Source organism: Lactuca virosa, chromosome 1 (assembly GCF_052849685.1).
Source record: "Lactuca virosa cultivar CGN04683 chromosome 1, Lactuca_virosa_CGN04683_v6, whole genome shotgun sequence".
NCBI lineage: Eukaryota > Viridiplantae > Streptophyta > Magnoliopsida > Asterales > Asteraceae > Lactuca > Lactuca virosa.
In genome coordinates, this window is record NC_136426.1 from 38,309,255 (window position 1) to 38,335,980 (window position 26,726).

General features: G+C 39.7%; 1 protein-coding gene across 1 annotated transcript; it reads left to right on the forward strand.

Moving 5' to 3' along the window:
- The first annotated feature begins 8,090 nt into the window (after positions 1-8,090).
- On the forward strand, positions 8,091-10,928 carry LOC145106138 (uncharacterized). Its single transcript, XM_079043185.1, has 7 exons — positions 8,091-8,511; positions 9,141-9,198; positions 9,371-9,451; positions 9,568-9,603; positions 9,738-9,977; positions 10,056-10,197; positions 10,313-10,928. The coding sequence occupies exons 1-7, from the start codon at positions 8,321-8,323 to the stop codon at positions 10,798-10,800; spliced, it is 1,236 nt and encodes a 411-aa protein (XP_078899311.1). The 5' UTR covers positions 8,091-8,320; the 3' UTR covers positions 10,801-10,928.
- The last annotated feature ends 15,798 nt before the right edge of the window (positions 10,929-26,726 follow it).

Consider the following 26,726-nt stretch of genomic DNA (forward strand, 5'->3'; position numbering starts at 1 on the left):
TGTCTCCACGACAGGTGGCTGTCGATCGAAGACCGTGTGTGGCATGAAGATTAGTGGTGAATCCTGAAGGAACACATTGTTGTATCTGTGTATGATGCGGTAAGTAGGAGATCAGTGGTTGAGACAGGACATCATGAGGTTCTGTGATGGTGTACCGAGGTATCCGAGTATGATGTTCTAAATTTCGGACTATTTTGAGACTTGAGTTATGGGATGACGAGTGGTGTATCAGGTGTCTTCGGTTCCAGTGGGAGCCCTTTCAGCTAGTTGACATCAAACGAGATTATTCGAGAATGTGGATTGCAGCAGGGAAAGGTGTTTTGTTATGGCAGATGTCGTCAGAAATAGCAATGCATAATTTGGGTAAGTATGTACACCTATGGTTGGTCCGCAGGGCATGAGTTATTGATCGCAGTGTGGCGTCGACCTGAGGATGAGATTGTGAAGTGGTAAGAGCAAGGGTGGTGATGCTACGGGGAGCCGTAGTACTCATTATTCAGTGAGAGGTTGTGGTGATGCTGCGGGGAGCCGTAGTACTCACTATTCAGTGAGAGGTTGTGGTGATGCTGCGGGGAGCCGTAGTACTCACTATTCAGTGAGAGGTTGTGGTGATGCTGCGGGGAGCCGTAGTACTCACTATTCAGTGAGAGGTTCTTGTGATGCTGCGGGGAGCCGTAGTACTCACTATTCAGTGAGAGGTTGTTGTGATACTGCAGGGAGCCGTAGTACCCACTAGTCAGCAAGAGAATGTTGCGACGAAGTACTCTCTGATCAGAGCATGAGACAGAGGAGTTTTGGGCTTGGGTAGCCCTAATATTTGAGTTTTGTGGGAGCCTGGTGGTTGAATCAGGGGTGAGACTGGGATCTCCATAATTGTCGGGAGTTGTTATATTCTGAATTGAGTAATGGTTGTCGCAACCAAAGGGAAGTGGATAAGTGAAGAACGCATGAGTTGCGGGTCATGAGTCATGAGTTGAGTGGTTCGTTGGGACGAGTGGTTCCAATTCTGTGCCGGATCAGACTCTCGAGTTGAGTTCGATTCTAGTAGTGTATCGAGTAGACAGAATGAGATTCCAGATTCAGAGATGCATTTCATTTGGAAGGGGGTATTGTTCCATATGGTGTCTTGGACCGGAGTGGGTCAATTCGTTAGTATGGGAAAACCGTGAAACGCATGGAACTAATGAGTAGTGGACGACAGAGATCGAGAGTGAGTCGAATTCAGTATTCGCTTGAGGTACAGCGAACTCCGTGACTGGTGTGTGTCACACTGGGCCGAGATAGTTGTTGTGGAAAGGAAGTAGACGAGACATTTTGGGACATGCAAGGGGTAACCTTTAGAGGTTCAGTTGCTGGGTCGGGTGAGGACCCGGTGCTCAGTTTTGAGAGGGGAGCTGAGGTTTAAGTTTGTTAGATGTCGGAGGATGCTTCAGAACAAGCATGATCATTATCTGTGTTTTGAGGTCAGGGTGTTGAGGATTCGTTGTTCAGATGGATTTGATTGCAGTACAGTGGATGAGCCTCTGGTGTGATGTGATCCTTCCATTCCTTGGTATATGATCTGGGTTGTTTATCATGTCTGGGACGAGTGATCGGTAGCCAGTTTTGGGCATGGACTTGTTTTTATCGATCCCCACCAGAGAATCAGAGGTGCAGTGAGCTATCGGGGTTTATTATTCGAGGAGCGAATAACGAGGTGACACCTGAAGAGAGCGGTCTGGCTGTGTATCGAGATACTAGAGTTTCCAGACTCTTGAGAGTCAGGAGGGGTAGCGTAGTGGCAGTGAGTCTGTCCTTTTCCAGGGAGGAGTTCCTGTTGGATTCAGGTGCCCAGAGAGAAAGATAGTTATGTGGTATGAGATCCTTTGGATGGTGCTGTTCGATTATTGGATTAGATCTATATGTTGTTGAGAAGCGATTTCGAGGGCGAAATCTAATTCAAGTGGGGGAGAATTGTAACATCCGGATTTTCAGGGACATTATTGTGTATGTTAATCTTGAGATTTAAGGAGGGACTCGACGAGTTGAGGGACCAACTCGCCGAGTCGAGTCGAGATTGCCGCGTGGATTTAATGAATGGACTCGACGAGTCAGAGGAGGGACTCGTCGAGTAGGTGCTGGGCAGAGAAACCCTAATTTCCCGGGTTTGGGACCTATTTAAAGGCATTTATAGCCTCAACTGCGGCTACCTTGCCCTGAGAGCAAACCATATTTGCTATTGTAGCTAGAGAGTGAGAGAGAAGCTCATATTGTGGTTCTTGGTGCATTTCTATGGAGAAGGATGAAGAGCTTCTTGATGGGGAACAAAGGAAGGCAGTGGATCTGTGGTATTGAGTGTTTCAGCTGCTAAGAGAAGGTACAAAGTTCTCATCTTGTTCATTCCTTGTACTAGATCTCATTTTGGGAGTTTTAGGGCTTTGCTTCCATTCTTTTGAATCTATGAGTCGAATGAGACCTGGTTGTGGTTGGAAACCTCAGATCTGGACCTCCTAAGGTCCTTAGAGTCTAGATGTCTCAGCTTTAGTGGTCCAAATGAGGGTTGATGAGCAAAAACCTTCATGAAGAGCATGTATTGGCGTTTTGAAGCAATAGCATCATGTATGAACGTAAAGATCGAAGCTTTACGTAATTATTGAGCCTTGGGATGATAGATCTATAGTTTAGAGTGATAGATCTGGTTGAAATCGTCTGAATGAGAAATCAGATCAAAGGGACTCGCCGAGTCCATGACCTGACTCGACGAGTCGGCAGGGTTTGTCCCAATGGATTGATTGTGCGATAACTCGGCGAGTTGGGGGTCAACTCGACGAGTTAAGCTGGACTTTTGAGACTTCTGAGGATACGAGGGGACTCGACTAGTCGCAGGAGTGCACTCGACGAGTCGGGTCAAACTTGGACTGTTGACTCGAGTTTGACTTCTGTTGACCATGGGGTTTTGGTCAACATATGTGATGGAGACCTTGCAGGGGGTAAAATGGTCTTTTACCCACTTTAATGAGTTAGAAAGAGAAAGACCCGCCTTCAATTATCTGAGTCGTGAGAAGAGTAATAATAAGAGATATTCATCCTTTGTGTTAGGAGGAGACTAGTTCGAGATCCGAGCGCGAGGTTATTTGCTCACCTGCTAGCCGAGGTGAGTCTTCTCACTATACATTACCTAGAGTGGTATCTATGTGTAGACCGAAGGGTCTTGTGTGCTATGTGTATGTATGAGATTATGTGCATTGTGATATATGTATGCAATGTGTTGTATAGACCGGACCGGAGGGTCCAACGATATAGACCGGACCGAAGGGTCCAACGATATAGACCGGATCGAAGGGTCCAACGATACAGACCGGACCGAAGGGTCCAACGAGCTATGACCGGACCAGAGGGTCCAACGAGCTACGAGACTGGAGGTTCCCGCTGAGACACATCGACCGGAGGGTCGTACTGTAGCCTCGAGTGGCGTATGTGTTGTATGTGGTATTTTGAGGAACTCACTAAGCATTTATGCTTACCGTGTTAGGTGATATGTGTTTCAGGTATCAGCGAGGGTCGCGGGAAGGCGCCAGCATGAATTGTACACACTGGCAGAAGATTCTGTGTTGAGATTCTGGGATATGTTTTATTGTGATGACATTGATACATGAGATTTTGAGAATATTATATGAGATTTATTATGTTTGAAAAATGAAAAATTGTTTTAAAATTTACGTCGTTACAAAATGTTTTGAGACTACTCTTTCATATGCAACACAACCAAATACTTTCAAATCTTCAAGATTTGGTTTTTCACCATAAAATTTCTCGAATGGTGTAGCACCTATCAATGCTCGAGTAGGTGTACGGTTTATGATAAACGTTGCATGTCGTACCACTTCGCCCCAAAAATGGTTTGGAATATTTTTTGCTTTCATTAGGCACCGTGTCATCTCGAGTAGAGTCCGATTTCTCCATTCAACTATACCGTTTTGTTGAGGTGCATAAGGGGCCGTCAACATACGTGAAATCCCTTCTTCGTCACAAAAACGATTCAACTCAGTCGATGTGAATTCTCCACCTCTATCCGTATGGAAAGTCTTGATTTCTTTACCGGTTCGTTTTTCAATTGATATCTTGAATCTTTTAATAATTCCGGATGCATCACTTTTGTGCTTCAAAAGAAAAGACCACATGTATCTAGAATAATCATCAATAAGAACTAGAATATAAATATTACCCGCTTGGGTGGGGGGATCAACCGGTCCACAAATATCTCCATGCACCATCTCGAGAATATTTGTAGCTCTATAATTAGCTTTCTTTGCAAACGAATGCTTTGTTTGTTTTCCAACCATGCAAGATTCACAAAGTTGGTCTTGATGTTGGATTGCGGGTACCCCTTTAGCTAGCTTGTGCATCAAGTTTATCGCGCCAAAATTAATGTGGCCAAGTCGCGCGTGCCATAACCAAGCTTCATCATTAAACTTGGCTTGTAAGCAATGTGGTTTTCCAACTTTTAACTTTATTTTGTAGAGCCGGTTTGCACTTCTCGGGACTTTCATAAGTAATCTTCCATCTCCATCTCGCATGGTTAGGAAATCACCTCGCATCCGAATATCACAACCGGCTATTGTAGATTGCCCGAGGCTAATAACATTGCCACGAAGTGATCGGATATAATAAATATCCTTCATTAGTTTTTGCTCACCGCTTTTCCCTTCGAACAAAATTGACCATTTTCCTTTAATGCTAACACACGATCCATCTCCAAATCTTACTCTACCCGTTATGTTTTTATTTAATTCAGAAAAATAAGAGTAGTTGCCGGTCATGTGGTTGCTCGCACCATTGTCTAAGTACCAAATTCCGTCTTCATCGACATTTGCTTCAACTTTTGGAGGGATATATTTATCTTCGTTCAAGAACACCGTTTCTTGAATTGTATTCATCATAAAGAACATCCCTTCTTCATGATTAGTATCTCCTTCGTATGTCTGATTAAGGTTAGCCTCATGATTTTTCATTCGATCTGGGCATCTTGAAGCAAAGTGACCATACTTGTCACACCAGTAACATTGAATATTTGAGAGATCTCTTTGCTCGCGTTGTTTTCCTTTTTGCTTTTGATCTTCACGATTTTTAGAGGATTCTGAGTGACCGTGATTTTGGGTGTTACCCCGACCACGTCCACCGCCACGTCCACCACCACGTCCTCTTCCTCGGTTATTTGAACCCCGACATCTACCTCTTGATGAATCGGTGTTTCTGTTGGACGATTCAATTTTGGAATAAAGTAATTTATTTTGAGTCTTGATTACTTTGTCTTCACCTTTGATTCTTTCTTTATAAGCTTTTAAGCGACCAACCACGTCTTCAAAGCCAATCGTTTTAAGGTCCAAAACTTGTTCAAGGGCTGCAACCATGTGGACAAATCGTCTAGGAAGGCTCGTAAGAAACTTCTTCGCAAGCTTCTGTTCGGTCATGACCTCTCCCAGTGAAGCGGATTTTGAGGCAATTTCGGATAACTTTGCAGTGAACTCGTCTATTGTACTATTATCACTCATCTTTAGATTTTCAAATTCCATGATTAGAGTTTGGAGTCGGGCTTCCTTCACACGATCAGCTCCTAAGTTACGACTTTTAATCGCTTCCCACATCTCTCTTCCGGTTTTTAAATTACCGATTTGAAGGATTAAATCCTCCGGAATCGATTGAAACAACAATCCTTTCACGATGTTGTTTTTCTTCATATCATCTAGTCCGGGATCAATCACATCCCAAACACCATGAATCCCGAGTAGCACCTCCATGCGCATCCTCCAAATTGTGTAATTCGTCGATGTCAAAGTCGGACATTGTAACGTGAACGACGTATGTTCCTTAGCCGGTGGTTGGGACGATTCTCCTCCCGACATCTCGGTTTAATGTTTGATTCCTCCACACAAATCAAATAAAAATATGACTTGTTTCTAATATAAACAAAAATTGAAATCACGATTTGTAATTGGCAAATCAAATTTTGGGCCAATTAAAAAAAACCCAAATATGCCTTATGATGGAGGGCCCAAAGTCAAACAAAAACACGTTTCTTTAGGGCAAATTACAAAATACGATCAATGATCTGGTGCTCGTTCACGATCTCTTCAAGCAGGACCACACGAGGCAGATACACGTAGACGATTTCACAACAAGAACACCGAGTAGCCGTCGATTACTCTTGCTTCTGTCACGATCGAGTTCAGATTTCGGGTTGACTCGGACTACACGAACAGGAATGATCAACAATTCACTGTTCCGAACAGGTTCTCTGCTTGATGTTTCACACGGGGTCTCTCTCTACCGTAGGTATATAATAGAAGAACCACAAGGTTGTGAATGTTCTGCACACGAACTCCTTCTCTGAAATCAGATTGTCTTCTCGTTATCTTGTCTATCACAGGCTCACGAAAACAGCAAAGCTGTTGCACTCGTAACTCTCCACACGAACATAACCGCTTCAAACTCAAGCAGAAAAATTTGTAGATGGTGTTCACCACAGCATAAATTCTCAACACAGGTTCCTTCTATCCCTTTACTCTGATACCAATTAAAGAGGTAATTGCATAAACTCGCAAACTTTATTATTGAAGAAAACTATCTCAAAAACTCCAATTTCTGATTACAGGATCCTATCTCATTATATACTATACAAAACACAATAGAATATAACTAGGATTCTGTTATAGGAACATCTACACTTTCCTAAAATACGTTTCCTTATGACTCAAGGACTCTAGAACGTGGACAACACTCCAAGTAACTGTGATCTGGACCAAACACGCATAACTTGCCACATTGGACTCAGATATTCACCGACAATATCATCCTTCTCGTTTTAGTTTCTTGTAAAGTAAACTCTTAATGATTAAAGATTAACCATCAAATTCAACACGGAAGTGGGACATATCATTGATGTGAACGTCCTATTATTAAGCATGTCATGAAAACTCAACGAACTGAAAGACTTTTTGACTCCACATGAAGCCTCCTTAATCAACGATTTCCTCACTTTTAAAGGAGGTGCGTTCGGGAAACTATCGACATCATCGACGGTTCGACTTGCAACCTTTGGCCGGAGCGCCAAGCCCTTGTTGCCTGTCGCCGCAAACGCACCGTTGGTATTGCCGGATTATTGGATGCTTGTGGATATGAGTGTTTATTAAGGCACACTAGCCTTCTCGTTTTCATTTCTTGTAAGGCAACTCCCAATGTTTTTTTTTTCTACCGCATTGTTAGCTTGAGAGGAGATGTTAGGATAATAATAAGTTTCTAGCCCAGCTGTATCAGGTGGCGCCCTCCCTTTTTGAAACTGAATGTTCAAGTCTCGTCGTGGACATATGCGAAGTTAGATGTTAGTTTATGAATAAATTAGATTTATCTGTTTACAAAAAAGTTTATTGGATATTTCGTTTAACCCTTTAGCTAGGTTAGCCCCACATATCTTTCCTATTTATAGTCTTATTTATTTTTATTTGTAATTATATTTATTTTTTCAATAATAAAACTCTAACCGGTATTTTAGATTGCTATTAGTTTATAGAAACTAACTTAAATTAATCACGTAAAAAATATGATTATTCTTGCAAATGTGTAGCTGGGAATCTACATGATAAAAAAAACCTAGTTGTTATATCGTGAATTTGTGATGGAATATGAAAAAATATAAGAGAAATTAAATATTATGTTTTTTTTTCCTACAATCTTCTTATCTATTTTAGATGGTAACAAATGTCATTAAATTTAATTTAAATTTGATTGAGATGTCAAATTTATACACTTGTTATCATCTTAAATAGATAAAAATAAAATGTAAGAGGATATTTAATTTCTCAAAATATAATGGTTTAAAATTTTAAAATGGTTTATGGTTATTTTAATAAAATGAAAGAGGATATTTAATTTCTCAAAATATAATGGTTTAAAATTTTAAAATGGTTTATGGTTATTTTGTTATAACATGAAAAAATATAATTATGTGGGTCTATTTATATTTATAGTAGTTAACCGGAAAATAAGTTTTGAGAATTTCATGTAATTTGTCCTAAAATATTAACCAATCCACCTTTGCGTCAATCTTTTTCTTTTGTTTGTAGAACTCATTATCACGAATCATCATCATCCAAAGAAGATAGAACCTAGAATATAAATACTAATAATCATCTCTCATAACTCCATACGCCCTTCTCTCTCTCTCTCTCTCTCTCAGGCAGAGCTTGTACCTTTAAGTAATCTGCTGCTCTTCTTGTTAGTATAATTGTTCAATTTTATCTCTAAATTGTTTTCTTAGGGGGATCAAGAGGAAAAACGGGGGAGAATGTGGGGATTTGGGGGCAGATTCTACTGGGGGGAGAGAAAAGAAGAAGAAAGAAGAAGAGGACCAAACAAAGGAGTAGTGGTTGTATTCGCTTGGATGTCAAGTCAAGATAAGCATTTGAAGAACTATGTTGACCTTTACTCCTCTCTCGGTTGGGATTCCCTTGTCTGCCATTCGCAATTTCTTAATCTGTATGTGTTCTCCAATCCTAATTAGTATCTTCTATAAACCCTAATCTTCATCTGGTGTTATTCCCAATTCCCGATTTTAGTTTGGCACTCCGATTGTTACATAATTAATATACACTTCGGCTTTTAACTTTAATCGATTTGTTATCTATTTCGAAGCGACGTGAATTGAAATACTTCTCCTGAAAAAAAAAATTTAACAAGTTGAAATCTAATACGAGTATCAAATCTTATCAATTTCTTACATGAAGTGTAGCTATTCTTTACTTGAAAGAAGTGGAATTGCTTCCAATTGGCTTCATTTTGGGGCATCTAAAGCTTTGACTTTCGGTTTTTGAGTGATTCTTTTGGGTTATTCGGCATGATGAATCTGATTTGTTCTTGAGGTTTAGGAGATAACATATAGCTGGGAACTTAATACTCTTTTTTGTCCCATCTATATATCACTATTTGGATATCAAAATACCCTCCCATCATCTGAGAGTTTTAAAGTATTCTAAATAAAAATTTGCTTTCAAATTGAAAGCAAATTTTATCTATCAAATTCAGTACCACAAATACTTTGTAAAATTGAGACAATTAGGTCATTTTAGCTTTAAAAGTTGCTGAAAAACGTTGCAAATGATTCACAGGTTCTTCCCTGATAAGGCTACAACTTTGGCAGTGGACCTTCTAAATGAGCTTGTTAAGGTAAGTTTTATAACTTCTTACCACTCATTGTGTTGGTAGACAGAAAAACCGTTTTATTTCTTTTTCTTGATTAGTTCAGATTTCTTTTTCCCATTTTATATGATGATATGTTATATTAAATATTTTTATAGGCTTGAACTTGATACAAATTTTTGTTGTTTTGTATATGAAGGAGCTAAAGAAAAGGCCATGCCCAGTTGTCTTTGCTTCTTTCTCTGGTGGCCCCAAAGCTTGCATGTATAAAGTTTTGCAGGTAAATATATTTTCAGATTAATATATTATATAACATCATATTACAAACGATCATTACAATACTAACATAGTATGATGATTAACCAAGAAAATTGTGGTAATCTTTTTGGTACACAGATAATCGACTCAAAGAGTGAACCTCATAGAAATCTGGTATGCACTTTATTCTTCCTTTTTCTTTTGTATCATTTTTCTAATATGATCGATCAAGCCATTAGTTTTTATACATGCAAAATCCAGAAAAAAAAAATCAATAATTTGAAAACTTGTTTTGTGTTCATTGATAGGATGAATATCAACTTGTGAGAGATTGTCTCTCTGGACACATATTTGATTCTTGTCCAGTTGATTTCACAAGTGATTTGGGCACCCGATTTGTTCTTCACCCAAGCATTCTCAAACTCTCTCACCCTCCCATAATAGCAACATGGATTGCAAATGGTATCTCATCTACTCTTGATGCTTTCTTTCTTAACAAATGGGAGTCACAACGTGCAGAATATTGGCAGACTTTATACTCAACTATAGTAAGTTCCCATTTCTCACCTTTCTATCATTTTCCACTCAACCCCTTTTCCATTTCTTATTTTCAAATTAAAATATAGGGAAACGGAGCACCATATCTAATACTTTGCTCAGAAAACGACGATCTCGCCCCTTACCAAATCATCTCCAACTTTTCTCAACGATTACAAAGTCTCGGTGGCGATGTCAAATTCGTAAAATGGAGTAGCTCCCCTCATGTAGGTAATACTAATACTGGTTGGCTTATTGCCACGATCCACTGAGATTCAGCTCTGTGTCGTTCAGATTTCTATAATTCAGATTTTGAAAAAAAACCTTATCGGTGTTACTTACGTAGGTCACTATCGATACCATCCAGATGAGTACAAAGAGGGTGTAACCGAACTCCTGACAAAAGCCGTACTCGTATACTCGCGAAGAACCGAACGGGTCGGTGGGGCCCACAACAGTACAACCTCGGAACCGCTGCACCATTTAAGGGAAGCGGTTTCGAGCTCGAACCAATACCAGAACCTCCATAGAGTGACACTTGATTTGAATGATCACTTTGTTGTGCCAGGTGGCTCGGTTGAGTACCATGAAGGTAGAGACGTGGGGTCCGTTCATGATGAACCGAAAGAACGGTTTATCCCACGGTCGGCCCCACCAATGATTAATGCTCATGGGATTCTTGGTCAAATCTTGTTTGATGTTCGTGTTCCAAAGAATGTGGAGGATTGGGATTTAAAGTTGTCATCATCTTCATCTTCATTTGCTACATTTGGTTCGGGTAGGAGACATTCACACTTTAATCCTATGAAATGCATCCGAAGATCGAGGCTGTAGACATGTTTGGTGGTTTGAATAATAAGGTTTTTAACATGAAATGTATATAATAGATATAAGTTGCATGTTGTGGAGTTTTGTATTTGTAGACTGACTATTTACAATAAAGAAGCAAGTTTTGATGACTACTTAGTACTTGCGCATTGTTATTGTTGTGTGAGTGGTGTCACATGATGCCATTGTTTTATATTTTCTTCTTAAAAGACGTGGTTGTTGAGATTGAGTTTCAGGAATGATTTATAAGTCAGTTGAGTAAATGATGGGGTTAAATTTCTTGCATTTGTCGTTTTTATTTCATCGTCTATTTTTTTTTTCTCCATATATTATAGATAGCATTGAAGCCTTGTTCAAGATTGGAATGATTTTGCATTCTTGTTAATGAATAGTAATTATCTTATAGCATGATGTGCATTTGTATTGATTCCTTGGTGAAAAGCCTTCTACTTGCGTTTATTAAAAGGTGATTCCAAATTTGTCTTTAAAACTCCAACCCCATCCACTAACTACCGTCATTCTGGATATTCATGTCAGGTTCGTTTGAATCTGGTCGTTTCTTGATGTTTGAATCTGGTCGTATCTTGATGTTTTTATCAGATTCGTTTTGGGGAATTTCTCCGCTGGTAATAGATTTAGATTACTGGGTTTGTGTTTTTTGTCGCAATGTTACTACCATTTTCTTTGTGTTTTTTTTTTCCCTGTAGGGGTTTTCCGGTGGACAAAGATATTAGTCGGAGATGGTGGGGAAAGGAAGATAATGATTTCACCAAAGGGCTTTTTTGTAAGATATTTGAGTGTTATAAACGGTTTCAAGATAATGAAAATAATAAATAGAGACGGTGTTTGGATAAATTAGCTTATAGCGGTGTGAGAAACAACTTTTGCAAAAATGTTTGGATTAGCTTATAGCGGTAAAGATAAGCAATAAGCTTAGGGATGAGCATATGGACTGGGGAACCGGCCGAACCGGAACCCGATGGAACCGGTCGGGCCGGGACCGAGACGATATTATTGTGGATTTTTGGAACCGGGAACCGGTAGGAACCGGAACCGATAGAACCGGCAAAAACCGGTAGAACCGACAAAAATTGGAACCGTATGTTGCTATCTCTCAAGGACCGGTTCCAACATTGAAGACTCGGAAAGAACCGGTAGGAACCGAGAACCGGTAGAACCGGCGGTCCAGTTCGGTTCTTAATTTCGGCCGAATTCGGTTCCCGGGCTGGGTCCGGTTCGGGCCAGTTCCAGTCGGGTCGGTTCCTTTGCTCATCCCTAAATAAGCTGATAAGCATTTAAGTGTTTGACATACAAACCAACTTATATGAGTAAAATGACTAGAAGTGGGTTATAAGAAATAAGCAATAAGCTTTTAGCAAGGGGGGAGAAGCTTTTCAAAATTAGCTTGTTTAGTTTATCCCCACCACAATAAGCTGATTTTTAATGTTTCATATCCAAACACTTAAACTTAGCTTATAACGGTGGGGGATAAGCAATAAGCTATAAACTCTTTTTTTTTCCATATCCAAACACTCTCATACTCTTTGAATTCAATTCGGTAGATAATTATGTAAGTGCAAATATGGCATCAAGTTCTCATGCAAGCTCTATTACTCCACCAAATCCCAGATCTGAATGATATAAGACTCAAAAGACCATTTGGATCCATAAAGTTGCTAACTTTATGGATCTACTCCACTCAAATCAAGCCAAAACATAAGAAGATGGGCCAAAAACCTAGATCTAGCCATGAAATGCAATAAAGCTTGAGTCTTGACACTTACAATGGTCCAAGCAAGACAATAGTTGATGAAGATGGTGATCCCAAGCAACTTCCCTCACAATGATGCTTCTTCTTCTCTCCTTTTCCTTCCTTTCCACAAGTAAAACACCAAATACCTCAAGGGAATCGAAATCTAGGGTTTCCAGAGGCTTAAAGGGTGAGAGAGGCTGAGGATGGGCAACCCTAGCCTCTCATTCCCTTAAATACCCAAAAATTAGGGTTTAGGGTCATTAAGCCGCTCTCACGTCGTGAGACCTTATGTCTCACGCCGTGAGACTCCAAAAATATGGGTCAACGACCACTCACAACGTGACCCCCAAGCTCTCACGTCGTGAGGACCCTCAAAATGCAATAAATGAATAAACTAAATACCTCGGGGTTCAAGATGTTACAAGCTGCCTAAATAAATGACCAACAAAGGCTAGACATACGCCTCATACTTTCATAGATACGTGGGATTGAATAAGATGGCCCCAACTTTTTTTTTTTAATTTATAGATAATAAAAACCAAAAAAAGGTAATTAATATATATGAGATAATATTTTCATTTTAGGTCTTGTCGGGACTAACCATGCAAACTACTCAAAACGATAGGGACCATTTCGGTATTTTACTTAATATTAATTGTAGTGATGTGTTCTCATGTTTTTACACGTTCAAAGTCTGAAACCCTTGTCGTCGATCTACCCTAACGCGTTCGTTTTTCTGAGAAGAAAGTGAGATGACGACGTTGGCGGCTTCGTCTGGAGCATATCTGAATTCGAGAGTTAGGGTTTCAGGAACATATATGATTTCTAGTGTTAGGGTTTCAAGACACTTGTGGAGGCGACGTAAGGGTTTCAGGAAACGAGAAGGGCGGCGGAGGGTGGTGACGGCGGCGGTGGTGTTTATGGTGGTGGAAGAGGACATGGGAGTTTGAAGGTGTATGGAGAGAGAGAGAGAGAGAGAGAGAGAGAGAGAGAGAGAGAGAGAGAGAGAGAGAGAGAGAGAGGGGGGGGGGGGAGAGAGAGAGAGAGGGAGAGAGAGAGAGATGTAGGCCCTCTTATTTTTTATTGTTTAAATAAATAAATAAGTATTATATTTAAAAAAGTAAAAGAAAAATAGAAAAAAAAATACACCAATGTTATTAAAGTCATTTTAATTTATTGAGGGACCAAATCCGCAACGAAACTAGTTCAAAATGACCACGAAGCCAAAAAAGTCTATATGTTTTAATTGTAAAAATATTTATTTGGATGGTTACATAGAATAAAATCAAATTACAATAGTTTTATAAAATTCAAAGTTTTTTGGTTAGATGAAAACTCTTTATATTGAATTACAGTAGTTTTCTAAAAAATTAGTGGTTAAATTAGAAATTTATTATTTCAATGGTTAGCTTGCATTAAAAAAGTCTAAGAGCATCCATATTATAGAGTTCAATAGGAGAGTTAAATGAAGTTACAAACGTAAGGCTTGTTCGGTAAAAATAACTAGAAGTTGAAAGTTGTAGCTTTTATTTGTATTAGAGTGTTCAACATAAGTAGCTGGAAACTTTTTGAAATATATAAAATTATATAAAATGATATATGGATATAAACTAAAAATTGAAATATAATGATAATAAATTAATATATCTAAAATATAATTATTAAAAGTTAAAAATCATCTAAATTTTAATGTCAAATGCACGGTTAAGTTTCTCAAATGGTAAAAACTTTTTTATGCATATTAGTAAATGGTGATTTTTTTACAAAAAAAATAGTAAGACTTTTCAATTTTGTGAGAATTCGTGTAAAACATTTGTTTACATATGAAAGCATTCTAAAAAAAACAATAACATTTTATGATGTTAATTTTGGTTTATAAATTTATATGATAAACATTTATTTATTTGTTAGATGAAGATTAATAAATTATAAAATTTGTTGATATGGTTATTTCAAATAAAGACATTATAATTGTTAACGTATATTTATTTTAATTGTATATGATAATCACCAAAAATATGGCTATAACTTATTTATTTTAAAGGGTATTTAAGTCAATTTGTTAAAATCTAAAATAGTTTTTTGTTAAACGTTCGTTGAAATAATTTTTAGATCTAAAGTTTTTTGTTTAGCCAAAAAGCTAAAAACTTCTACTGTCAAACCATTTTTTTGGAACATTTTTTTGAAAGTTAGAAGCTAGACGCTCCCAAAAGTTGAATGTCGGACATACCCTTAGGTGTTGTTTGGTTCGTATAATCTTTCTAAAGGACTTGGAATTGGAATTGGAAAAGAAATCTGTCAGGAATTTAATTCCAATTCCATATAATGTTTGGTTGGCAGGAAACTGAATTGGAATTAATTCTAGATTCTGTTTGGTTGGCATGAAATGAAATTGTAATCCATATAAAATGATAGAATTACCCTTTATGTTTGTTTTGCTTAATTTTACTTTATTTTCTATCTTACATGTAAATATACACTATATAAACTATAAAAATAGTAAATTTTCATTTTATTAATTTAGCATTCATGTTGGTGGCGGTGGCGGTAGTGGTGGGCGGTGGTGGCGATGGCGGTAGTAGTGGGTGGTGGTGACGGTAGTGGTAGGTGGTGGTGGTCGTGGCGGTGGTGGTAGGTGGGTGACGGTGGCAGTAGTGGTGACGGTGGTGGTAGGTGGGTGGCGGTTACGGTGGCAATGACGGTGGGTGGGTAGTGGTAGCGGGGGTAGGTGGTGGTGGTAGGTGGGTGGTGGTGGCGGTAACGGTGGGTAGTGGTGGTGGCGACGAAGGTGGTAGTGGTGGGTGGTGGGTAATGGCGGCGGTGGTGGTGGTGACAGTGACAGTAGGTGGTGGCGGTGGCGGTGTCAGTATGTGGTGGAGGCGATAGGTGGTGGTGGTGGTGGGGTGGGTGGTGGTGGCGGTGGTGGTGGTGAAGGTGGTGGGTGGGTGGGTGGTGGTGGCGTCAGTGGTGGTGGGTGATGGTTGTAGAGGTTATGCTGTGAAATAAACAAGGGTAATAAGGTAAAATGTCACTTTCCTTCATAGTATGGAATTAATTCCATCCTCTTCTTGAAGGAAAGTGTTTTCTTCTATTTGATGGAAAGTTTTTTCATTTAGGATTCCAATTCCATCATACAAAGTTGAACCAACCACTAGAATGTGGTGGAATTGGATTCCTTTCCCCCCGAATTTCATTCCATTCCAGCGAACCAAACGCACCGTTAGTTGTCATTCAATGTATAAAGCTTTACCGTTACGGATACCCTAAAGTAGAATAGTATTTATGGAATTGTATATAGTTTCTTTCATAAAAAATAATTGTAACATCCCGTTTATTAAATAAATAAATAAATAAAATTTAAATGAGTAGTAGCCCTAAATGCGGAATAATTTTGCAAGGTGTTGGTCTTCGGAAGTTAAAAAGTCATAATTGGAAGTTTGGGGGTTAAAATGTAACTTCCGGATTAATTTGTAAAGATTTTGGAAAGTTGAGGGGTGTTTAGTAAATTAAGGGTCTATTTTGAAAATAATTTCAGAAGTTAGGGTGGATTTGGTAAATTATGGACTTATTATGAAAGACTTTATGGAGGCAGGGGCTAAAGTGTAAGTGTTGGATTTAAATTGAAAACAATTTTTTGGGGAGGGACTAATCTTGGATAAAGGAATGAAAGTTTGAATGGACACAGCCATAAACCGGTGCCATCCTTTTTCCCTCCCGGCGGATCCTATAAACCCTAACCCTAAGTATACCAGCCACTGTAAGGTCCCAATTACAAGATCCAAACCAGTGATCAAAACAAACAATAACAAGAATGAGTAGAAGAAGAAGAAGAAGATGATCAAGCAATGCACACGTTCATTCACAAAAACGTCTAGTACACCTTGAGTTACACACAGTTGACCGTAAACACAATGGATACGTCACTTCTGACAGACTCTGACACATACTATTTATAGGGACTGACTGGCCGTAAACAAGTTCACGGCCGTAAACCTGTTTACGGCCGTGAACACCAACTCAGCCGTAAACACACATCAACAAGCTACAAAACACCTCCAACATGACCAAGACCCTACCAAGACTTACACAAATGATTGCCTAGCCCAAACCACCAATCTATGACCTATCAATCTCCCCCTTGGTTTGTGGCTAGCATAAGCTCGGTCTTCTTTTATCATGGGTTCTCTAGCAGCTTCACATCAAATCTATCTATTGCCCCATCCATAGCCTCTTGTCAATTATCTTAGCAACCATGGTCGTGAACTCTTTGGCAGCAGGCTCCATAACTTCCGACTTGCAAATAATTTGATGTCTTGCCAAGGTGTGAATATCTCTCTCCCTGAACCTCAGAAGATCTTTAGAATAAACAAGTCGACATACAATATCGCTGTCTGAAAACTTGATTGCTACTGTGGCTGTAGCCTCATCGTAAGCCCATAATTCCATCCGATCCAGATATCCACCTTGAAAATGTTGAGGAATTGGAATTTCTTTCAGCTGTTTATTTTGGGATAATTCCATAATTCCATCCGATAATTCCATAATTCCATAATTTCATCGTAAGCCCATAATTCCATCCGATCCAGATATCCACAACACTATCTTCATTGGCTCGTTTGTTTTGGGATCGAGCACCTCTGGATCTCTTCTAATCATAGAGTTAGTTGTCGTCATTCCAGAAAATTTTTCTTTGACCTGTCGCTCCAAAAAAATTTTGAAATTGAAAGCCTGAGGGTCCTTGGAGGGATTGTGGAATGGAGCATTTGAGAGTTCCGTAAGATCGACTTTTGTCCAAGAACAGAAGTCGTGAGTACTCTTGTAGTATTCAGGAGGGCCAAAGTTCCTCTTCACCAACCACAGTTTTAAGTCAGCATGATATCCCCACATCTTAATTCCCGATCGATTGCCATATTTGTCACCAAACCTCCGTTTTTCGAGATCAGTCACTGTGAGTTGATGCTGGTTTCCACTTCGATTCTCATCAGAGTTCTTCATAAACAGCCATCCTTCTTTCTTCTCAACAGAAACTTTTCTCTTAGCGTGCTTGATAGTAATTCGAGGATTGGCATTGACAGGCTCAGTTTCGAATCGATCAACAATTCATGTGGTTCTGGGAGGTGGAGGATCCACAGGGTTGTCATTTTGAGAGGGCTGGACATGGACACTAGAAAGACCTTCAGTGGCTGCAGGCAGATCCACTGATGACTTGAATTTGTCACCAAGTTCTTCATAAAGTTTATTCTTCAAGTCATAATAGCATGCAGTCAGAGCTCCAAGGTGAGTTTGGAGATATGTTATTTGCTTTGTCTTGGCCCTATTGTCAGCTTCAACATCTGAAAGACGAATTTCAAGATTACCTATCAAAACATCTTTTTCGATGATCGTCTGTTTCAACACGCCAATATCAACCTTGAGCTCTGTGTTGGAAGGCTCAACTCCCCCGGATCCACCTTCCTCAATAGATATGCCTTTTCCGCGAGGAGAAAGGCCTGTTGCTTCTTGTGCTTCCAAGGCATGTGCAAGTATTTCAGAAGCGATGTCATGATCAGGCCTTAGGGGGGAGGAACCTCCAGGAGCTGAAGAACTCCCTGCTTCATAAAAGGCTCTTGGTCCTTCATGATCAGGAGCAGTTGAAACTGTTGGAGTAGTAGCTGATGTGGTGATTGCAGGCTGAATGGGTGAGGTCTGATCCCGAATTAGCACCCCGGGCTCGGATCATGTCTTCTTCTCTTCAATGGAGGCTGGGAGGTATGTGTCACAAGCGGATCACTCACAGATGGAGTGGAAATTGGAACATCAACATTAAGGGGAGGAATCCTCGATTATGCATCTGTATCAATTGGAATACTGGCCATCTGTTCAGATGAAGGAGGCGTAGCTTCTTGAACATTATCCACTTCCCATGTCTCTGTTGTCGGTTGAGCAACTTCATAGACATCGTCAAAGAAGGAGTCAAGGTCCTCATTTGTTGGGCAATAGTTATCCATAAACTCAAAATTCATTTCCACATCATCATGTCTAGCCAGGTTACCACCAAAAATTGAGTCATCATCACTGAAACCCTCATCATTACCATCATCATCACCATCACCACCCGCGTCTTGACTCTTGTTGAAGTCACTCTGTACCTCCACATTGGTCATGGTGTCATGTTCCTCTGCTACAATTGCAACATGAGAAACTCGTTCTTCTTCATTCTCTGAGACGGTAATGACATCGTCTTCAGATTCCAAGTGGTCAGAGGAATCACTAGACTCAGATGCATCATTCAATTCAGCAAACGCCCCAAACTTCACCAAAGGGTATTTTCCTTGGAACATAAATTTACCCTTACGATTCTGTTTAATTAAACCAATGGTGTTTGACCCGAGGGATTTCATGTCTAAAGTTTCTCCTATCTTTTCAATCTCCGGGAATTGGTTGTTGATGAGCAGTTGAATGAACCTTGGGTACATGAGAAATTTATCTCTTGTCTTTCCTTGAATATTCCCAATAAGTTGGTCCAAGATGAACTTGGAGAAGTTGAAATCAAGTTCTGCAGCAAGAGCGGCGATTGCACCTGTGTTCCGTAAAGAGATTTCATCCGCTCCAGATCTCCTTCCCGAGATGAAACTCACAAAGACATGAGCTAGAAACCTCCAGTATGGTGGTAACAGCTTCTTGAGGGTTGGAGGAAATACTCCTTCATATCCCATTTTATTGAGGAGTTCTTGAGCTTGATCCATTTCAATCTCGGTCAGGAAACTTGGTTGGTCTTCAATTCTCAGAACTTCCCTGATGATCTGCTATGTTGTAATGACCTTGCTTCCTTTAACAATAGCTTCAATAGACATTGAGCCATCATTCCCCTTTTTCACTACCGCAGTCTTCCAGAACTCTTTAATCAGGCTTTGGTAGATTGTTGGATTTAGAGTCATAGCAGTAGCTAAGCAACATTTCTTCAAACCATGGATCATAGACTTGAATTCACCATGAGCTACAGGAGGGTCAACCAAAAAGATCGCCAAATTGTGACTATCAGCAAACTTGAGTCCATCTATTTTGATCTGCACTTAACCAAGCCAAGTGAGAAAACAACTTATTTAATCATTTAAGACTAAGGTTTTACTCATGTAACAATTTAATTAGGCTTTAATGGTGATTAAGTGTTAAAAACAGATTTTAATGTCCAAAAAAAATTGAGTTTACGGTCAGATATGGAGTTTACGGTCGTAGAAAGAAAAATGACATTCTGATGATCGCAATGGGCATACCTACAAACGTAAACAATCAATTTCGAGTTAAAAACACAAATATAGATGGATCGATGAACAACCTTTGAGAGGATTTGAGGGAGTTTACGGTCGTAGAAAGAAAAATGAGAGTAAAGGAGTGTACAGTCGGACTCAGCACCTTATATACCCGGACCCAAGACCCGGTCCAAAACCCATGGACTACAACCCAAAAGCTTCAAAAATTAAGCTCAATACTCAAAAACAATTAAAAAATAATGCATTTTGAGGACTAAAAAATAAAATAAAATAAAAATAAAAATAAAATAAAACAAATTCTAAAAATTAAACTAAACAATTTTTTAATTTTTTAATTTTTTGATTTTTATCAAGATAAAAATAAACATAAAAATAAAATTTGAAATTAAAATGAATTAACACTAATTCACCTCAACTAACGCTAATAATATTTTTATGAGATTGGAATCAAAGTTTTTAGACAGTCCAAATCCGTTTATCGGTACCTCTACCTTCATGTCTAGATCTGGTCGATCGCCAGTATTGTGGTCCACTTAAACACGAAAGATTGTGAAATTTTTTTGACATACTATAAATGACAAGGCATTGTGACCTTACGTTTCTAGATAAAATTCCTAAGGACCATTCATCTGACGACGACCAAGGATATTGTTGTCCACCTAAATTGAGCAGCGAGATCTACAGACAACCTAGTGATTGTTCAATTTTAAATGTACTAGAACATGTTTCCTGCTTCCCGACATACCCCAATAATCAGGGACTTCCAAACTACTCCTTACTTTAGGTGAGCAGACAATTATTATGGGAGAAGTCAGGTTTAGAATGCATATGTTGTACACCCAGGTCGGATCTCATCCAATCTCGCAGAGGGTGAAACATATGACTAACCAGATTTGGAGGGATTGAGAAGTAGAATGGTGCATATGTTGTGTACCAGGTCAGATTTATTTCAATCACGCAAAGGAGACATCATATGGCTAACAGATAGGAAGAATTGCATAGATAGAAGATGCAGAGAAATAGAATTGCATATGTTGCAGTCCAGGTCGGATGTATTTCAATCACGCAGAGGAGGCAACATATGACTAACAGAAAGAAATAAAGCAAGAAAATAATTTCCTACAGACCTACTTTATCGGAATTCCCCAGTCGCCCCGTCAATACCGGAATTAAGGACAGATTCCGTACATCGAGGAAGAGTTAAACCACGGTTCTAGATACAGATTACTTTAGTGTGACGGGTGGATTCTCATGTATATCTCCCTACTCAATCTACCCAAGCGTCGTATTGTCAGGCTAAATGGAACTATCTAAGTTAAGATTTGTCAAATCTCTAGATTCCTTAAGTTCATCTACACCTAGTCAAGTCCATTTAAATCTTTCGTTTCTACCAGCGCATCGAACACAGAGCCTAGATAATTCAACTTTGGTACATTACACATATTCAAATTGCATGTTATCACATGAATATATCACTTCCCGTCACAACACTTACAGAAAAGCAACTGTTTTTGGATTTTTTAAATTTTTAAATTTTTGTTTGGTTTTTGTTTAATTTCTCCCCCTAAATTTGTGAATGGGTGAGAATGAAAAATAAATGCGCAAATTGAAACTAACCTAAAACAAAAATTAGTCCTCAAAGTGAATCATTTTTAAAAATCCCACAAGCACATCGAATCGAGCTTTGTTAAACAGTTTTGTGAATAAGTCCGCCACATTATTAGTAGTGGGAACTTGTTCCAACCGAATGAGCGAACGCTCATAACAATCTCTGATAAAATGCACTTTGATATCGATGTGCTTGGTTTTCGAGTGTTGGACTGGATTTTTAGCAATTTGAATTGCAGCTTCATTATCACAAAAAATAGGGGTTTCTAGAAAATTCAAACTGTAGTCCAGTAATTGATGTTGTATCCAGATAACTTGAGAACAACAGGCAGAAGCAGCTACGTATTCCGCCTCTGTTGTTGAGGTTGAGATTGTATGTTGTTTATTGCACTGCCATGACACCAGCCGGTCTCCAAGAAATTGACATTCGTCAGACGTTGATTTCCTGTCAAGCTCACAGCCTCCATAATTACTGTCAGCAAAAACATATAAATCAAATTCAGAATTTTTCGAATACCAAAGACCCAATTTTGGGTTGCCTTTGAGATACCGAAAAACTCTTTTGACAGCAATAAGATGTGAAAGTTTAGGATTAGTCTGATATCGTGCGCATTGACAAACCGCGAACATGATGTCTGGCCTGCTTGCGGTTAGATACATCAACGAACCGATCATCGATCTGTAGCCAGTCTGATCTACAGATTCGCCTTCAATATCTGGAGTCAACAGGGGTCTCTCAGCCATTCGCGTCAGTGCAGGTTTTGTGTCTCGAAACCCGAACTTCTCTAGCATATCTTCAACATACTTGGCTTGATGTAGCAGGATTTCGGTTGAGTCTTGTTTGACCTGAAGCCCCAAAAACATGGTCATCTCCCCCAGAGAACTCATCTTAAACCTCTTCTTCATCACGCATTCGAACTCATTGCGTAGCTGTGGACATGTTGACCCGAAAATGATGTCATCGACGTAGATTTGAACAAGTATCTGATCGGCACCAACATGCTTAATGAACAAGGTTTGATCATCTGTTCCCCAATAGCCATGCTCGAGCAAGTGCTTCATAAGAGTTGCATAACACGCCCTTGGAGCTTGATGTAACCTGTATAAAGCCTTGTCCAACTTGTAGACGTGATTCGGAAACTTCGAATTGACAAACCCAGGAGGTTGATCAACATAGATTTCTTCCTTCACAGCGCCGTACAGGAAGGCAGTCTTGACATCCATCTGGTAAACCGTGAAGTTCATGTAAAGAGCGTACGCGAGGAAAATGTGAATAGCCTCCAAGCGAGCCACTGGAGCATAAACTTCGGTGTAGTCAAGACCCTCAGTTTGGCGAAATCTACGTACAACCAATCGGGCCATATTCTGCACAATAACCCCTGAATCATCTTGCTTGTTTCTATAAACCCAACGCGTGTCGAGTGACTTCTTGCCCTTAGGTAATTCAACCAGCTTCCAAACCCCAAGCTTTTCAAACTGATTCAACTCCTCATGCATAGCATCCACCCAGCTGGGCTCATTCAAAGCCATTTCAAGATTCTTTGGCTCTATTTGAGATATGAAGCAAGAATAGAGACATGTATTTACATCTCCACTCTGACTCCACGTTTGAACACCGTCGCCCAACTGACCAATGACGTTTTCGATCGGATGATCGTGTTGAATTCTAGAAGGTAGCTCCTGGCTGATGTCATTGAGCGTTACGGGAAGGTTGTGAATATTGACAAATCTATCATCTAGCTGAATGATCCACCTCAGACGATCTGGAATCGTGAGAGGGGCCTGACACAAACTCATTAGCAATTGGTTCGGGAAAGAGAAGTTCCATGAATGTTTGAGTAACAGCGGAAGCATCTTTGGACAATGAACTCTCTTTCATCAGGAGTAAGAGGAGTAGCATCAACATTTGGAATGTTTTGTTGACACGGAGACTCTGACGAATCGCTTGGAACAGATGCATCCACTATAGGAGTCGTAGAGGACACCACCGGCGGTCTGTAAACAACTTCTTCGTCTTCATCTTCAATCACAGCCTTCGAACCAGATATGGAACCAAACAAATCATCTGAAAACACATTGAACGACTTGAATAGAGATGTATAATCAAACAACCAATATGGACCAACTCTGGCATCCGTTTCGTTCTCCTCCAACCAGCGCACGTTGAAGGATTCTATGATTTGCTTTGTCTTCTTATTGTAGACCATGTACACCGTACGAGCAGCATACCCCACAAAGTAACAATCATCGAATCTGGCGTTGAATTTGGGATTGGATTCCAGATGAAGGAGGGTGCAAGGACAACCAAAAATACGGAAGTGACTAACAGATGGTTTGTGACCGTAGAGAATTTCGTATGGAGTCTTCATCTGAGCTTTGTTGATCAGAACACGATTTTGAACATAACACGCCGTGTTGATCGCCTCGGCCCAAAAGAAAACTAGAAGTTTGAAGTCACATAACATCGTCCTTGCGGCGTCTTGTAATGTTCGGTTCCGCCGCTCAGCAACACCATTTTGTTGAGGAGTGCGAGCGGCACTGTATTGACGCACTATCCCCTTTTCCGCACAAAAATGATCGAGAACATCATTCTTGAATTCTGTCTCGTTATCAGTTCTGAGCGCCTTCACCCAGTGGTTGGTCTAGTTCTCTATCATCACAATAAACTTCTTAATCAAGTCAGCGACCCCAGCCTTGTTGGACAAGAAGAAAACCCACGTGAACCGCGAGAAGTCATCAATAACAACCAGGCAATATGAATTTCTGTTGATGCTGAGGACGTTGACCAGACCAAATAAGTCCATATGTAACAATTGGAGCACCTGGTTGATTGAATTGACATGTTTAGGTAGGTGTGGCTTTCTGTGATGTTTTCCTTGGGCGCATGCCACACACTTTTCAAATGTGATGAAATCCTTGACAGGAAGCCCGCACACTATTTCATTCTTAGCAAGACGATTCAAGTTCGTTGCGTTAGCATGTCCGAGTCTTCGATGCCATAACATAGCATTGTGCTCGGAAACTTTTGAGAAAAGGCAAGTGACTTGTTCAGGAAGATTGTTGTTCATGTCAATGATATATGCATTGCCATCCCATTTTGATTTCACAATAATCCATTCTTCTGGAATGACAATGCCTAACTTTAAAATTAGACATTCTTTATCTGTGAAATGCGTCGAATAGCCCTTGTCACAAATCTGAGAGACGCTTAACAAATTGTGCTTTAACTCGGGCGCGTAGTTAACATTCTCGAAGCTCTGCACTCCATTGGAAACTGTTCCTTTTTGAGTGATTTCCGCCATCTCCTCCAGCAAAGGAAACGTATCCCCCATTAAAATTCTGAATGTTGTGCAGTTGGGAGATGTCTCCTGTCATGTGCCTGGAACAACCGCTGTCGACATACCATGGTCTGGCGACATTCCTCCGCAGCTGTTCCTGCACAATGAGCAGGATTATTTAGATTTGGGAACCCAGGTCATTACAGCCCTGGGTGTACCCTTGACTTTGACAGATTTATCTTTTTGATTTTTCAAATTTGCATTAATATCAAAAACACTTTCAGAGGATGAAGATGATCGGACAATTGTAGATTTGGGAACCCATTGGTAGTTAGGTTTTAAAGTATTCACATGTGAATTAGAATCATTTTTCATTTTCTTTGAGCGTTTAGATTTTCGGCTACAATTAGTCGAAGATCCAGACGCACCCTTTGACGAAGTTGACCTTGGCTCAGCCGCAGTCGATTTCGGCAAAGTACCTGTGGCTGGTTTAGATAAAACCTGTTTGTTCGATTTAAGATCAACCCTTTTCTTATTATCATGAATTTTCCGATCATCATCACGAAGACGAGATCTCGAGGACTTTCTCGTTAGAGACCTTCCTCGAGACTCGTTTTCTTTCCTCGGTGATGAAAAATGCACAAATGCCCTGTTGAGACAATTTCGAGCAATGTGGCCGGCAGTACCACAGTTGAAACATATTTTCTTATTATCATTAGACCTGGTACCGCCTTTATCAGATTTCGTGCTCTTATTGACTTTTCTAACTTTCCCACACGTGCACGTACATGAGTCAGATTGTGTGACAAGTGTAGAAGATGTGGATGTGCTAGTGTCAGATTCAGATTCAGTAGGTTTCACAAAAACAACATCACATTTATCAGATACATTAACATTTGACACCAAATCATCACAAATTAAAACATCAGTCTTAACATCAAAAACAGACTCATAAACTTTTGAAATAGGAACACCAAATTTTGACACAAACTTATTATCAGACTCAATTCTTCCATTCTCCTGCTTTTCATGGCTTACTGATGAATCTGCATTGGAAGTAGAAACGTTAGTATCTAAATTCCTAGCACTACATTCGGTTGCCTGTTCAGCAGCTGGTTTACCATAAACCATAAATGGTTCTCGGTCAATTTCAGCTTGAGTTAATGGAGTGTTAATATAAGTGTGATTGAATTGGGGAGGGACACTCTCATAACCTATTCCTACTTGCTTATGATTCTTCCATTTCATTTGTTTTTCAATTATTATTGCAACTCTTTCACTTGACACATCGAATTTCTTGAAGTTAAAATCAGCGTTTGCAAAACGAGTCTTCAATGTGTCAAGTTCCGCAATTACAGCATCAAAATCCTTTTTAAGATATCTATAATGAACACACTTGTCACTATAGTCTGCCTGTAATTTCTAATAGTCATTTGTCTTGGCCTCTAATTGGTCTTTCAATGGTTTCTGGTCTTTCCTAAGTTGGTATCCTTCATACTTTAGTTCCTATATTTCTCTACGCATCAAGTCAGCCTGTTCACGAAAAAAATTGATAGTTTTAATACAAGATGAAGAGCAAGTGATTTCACTGACCTCTGACTTTTCAGGCTCTGGCGTAGTTTGGACCATGAACGCAAATTGTAGATGCATCATCTCCGCCTCTGGATCAACCTCAGCTTCTCCTTCTGCAATGTCGTTGATTTGAGCAAGATGCGTATTTTCAGGTCCCGAGATGTTCAGGGCCAAAATTTGGTCATCCCAATCAAACGATTGAGCTACCACAGCAAGATTTGCAGTCTGGTTGCTGGTGGTAGCTCCCCTGCTGTTACCCACTGGCACCATTGTTCTTTCGTTGTTTTCTCTCCTATCAGGCTTCGGGCAGTCTCTGGCAAAATGGCCAGGTTTATGGCAGTTAAAGCATCGGAGTTTGCCTTTGTTGAACCCCACCTTCTTTTCAGCATTCATTCCCCAATTATTTTTGCCAGTCTTCTTGGAGAACTGTTTTGCCCTAAACACCGCCATATCGATTTGCCATGTAATATC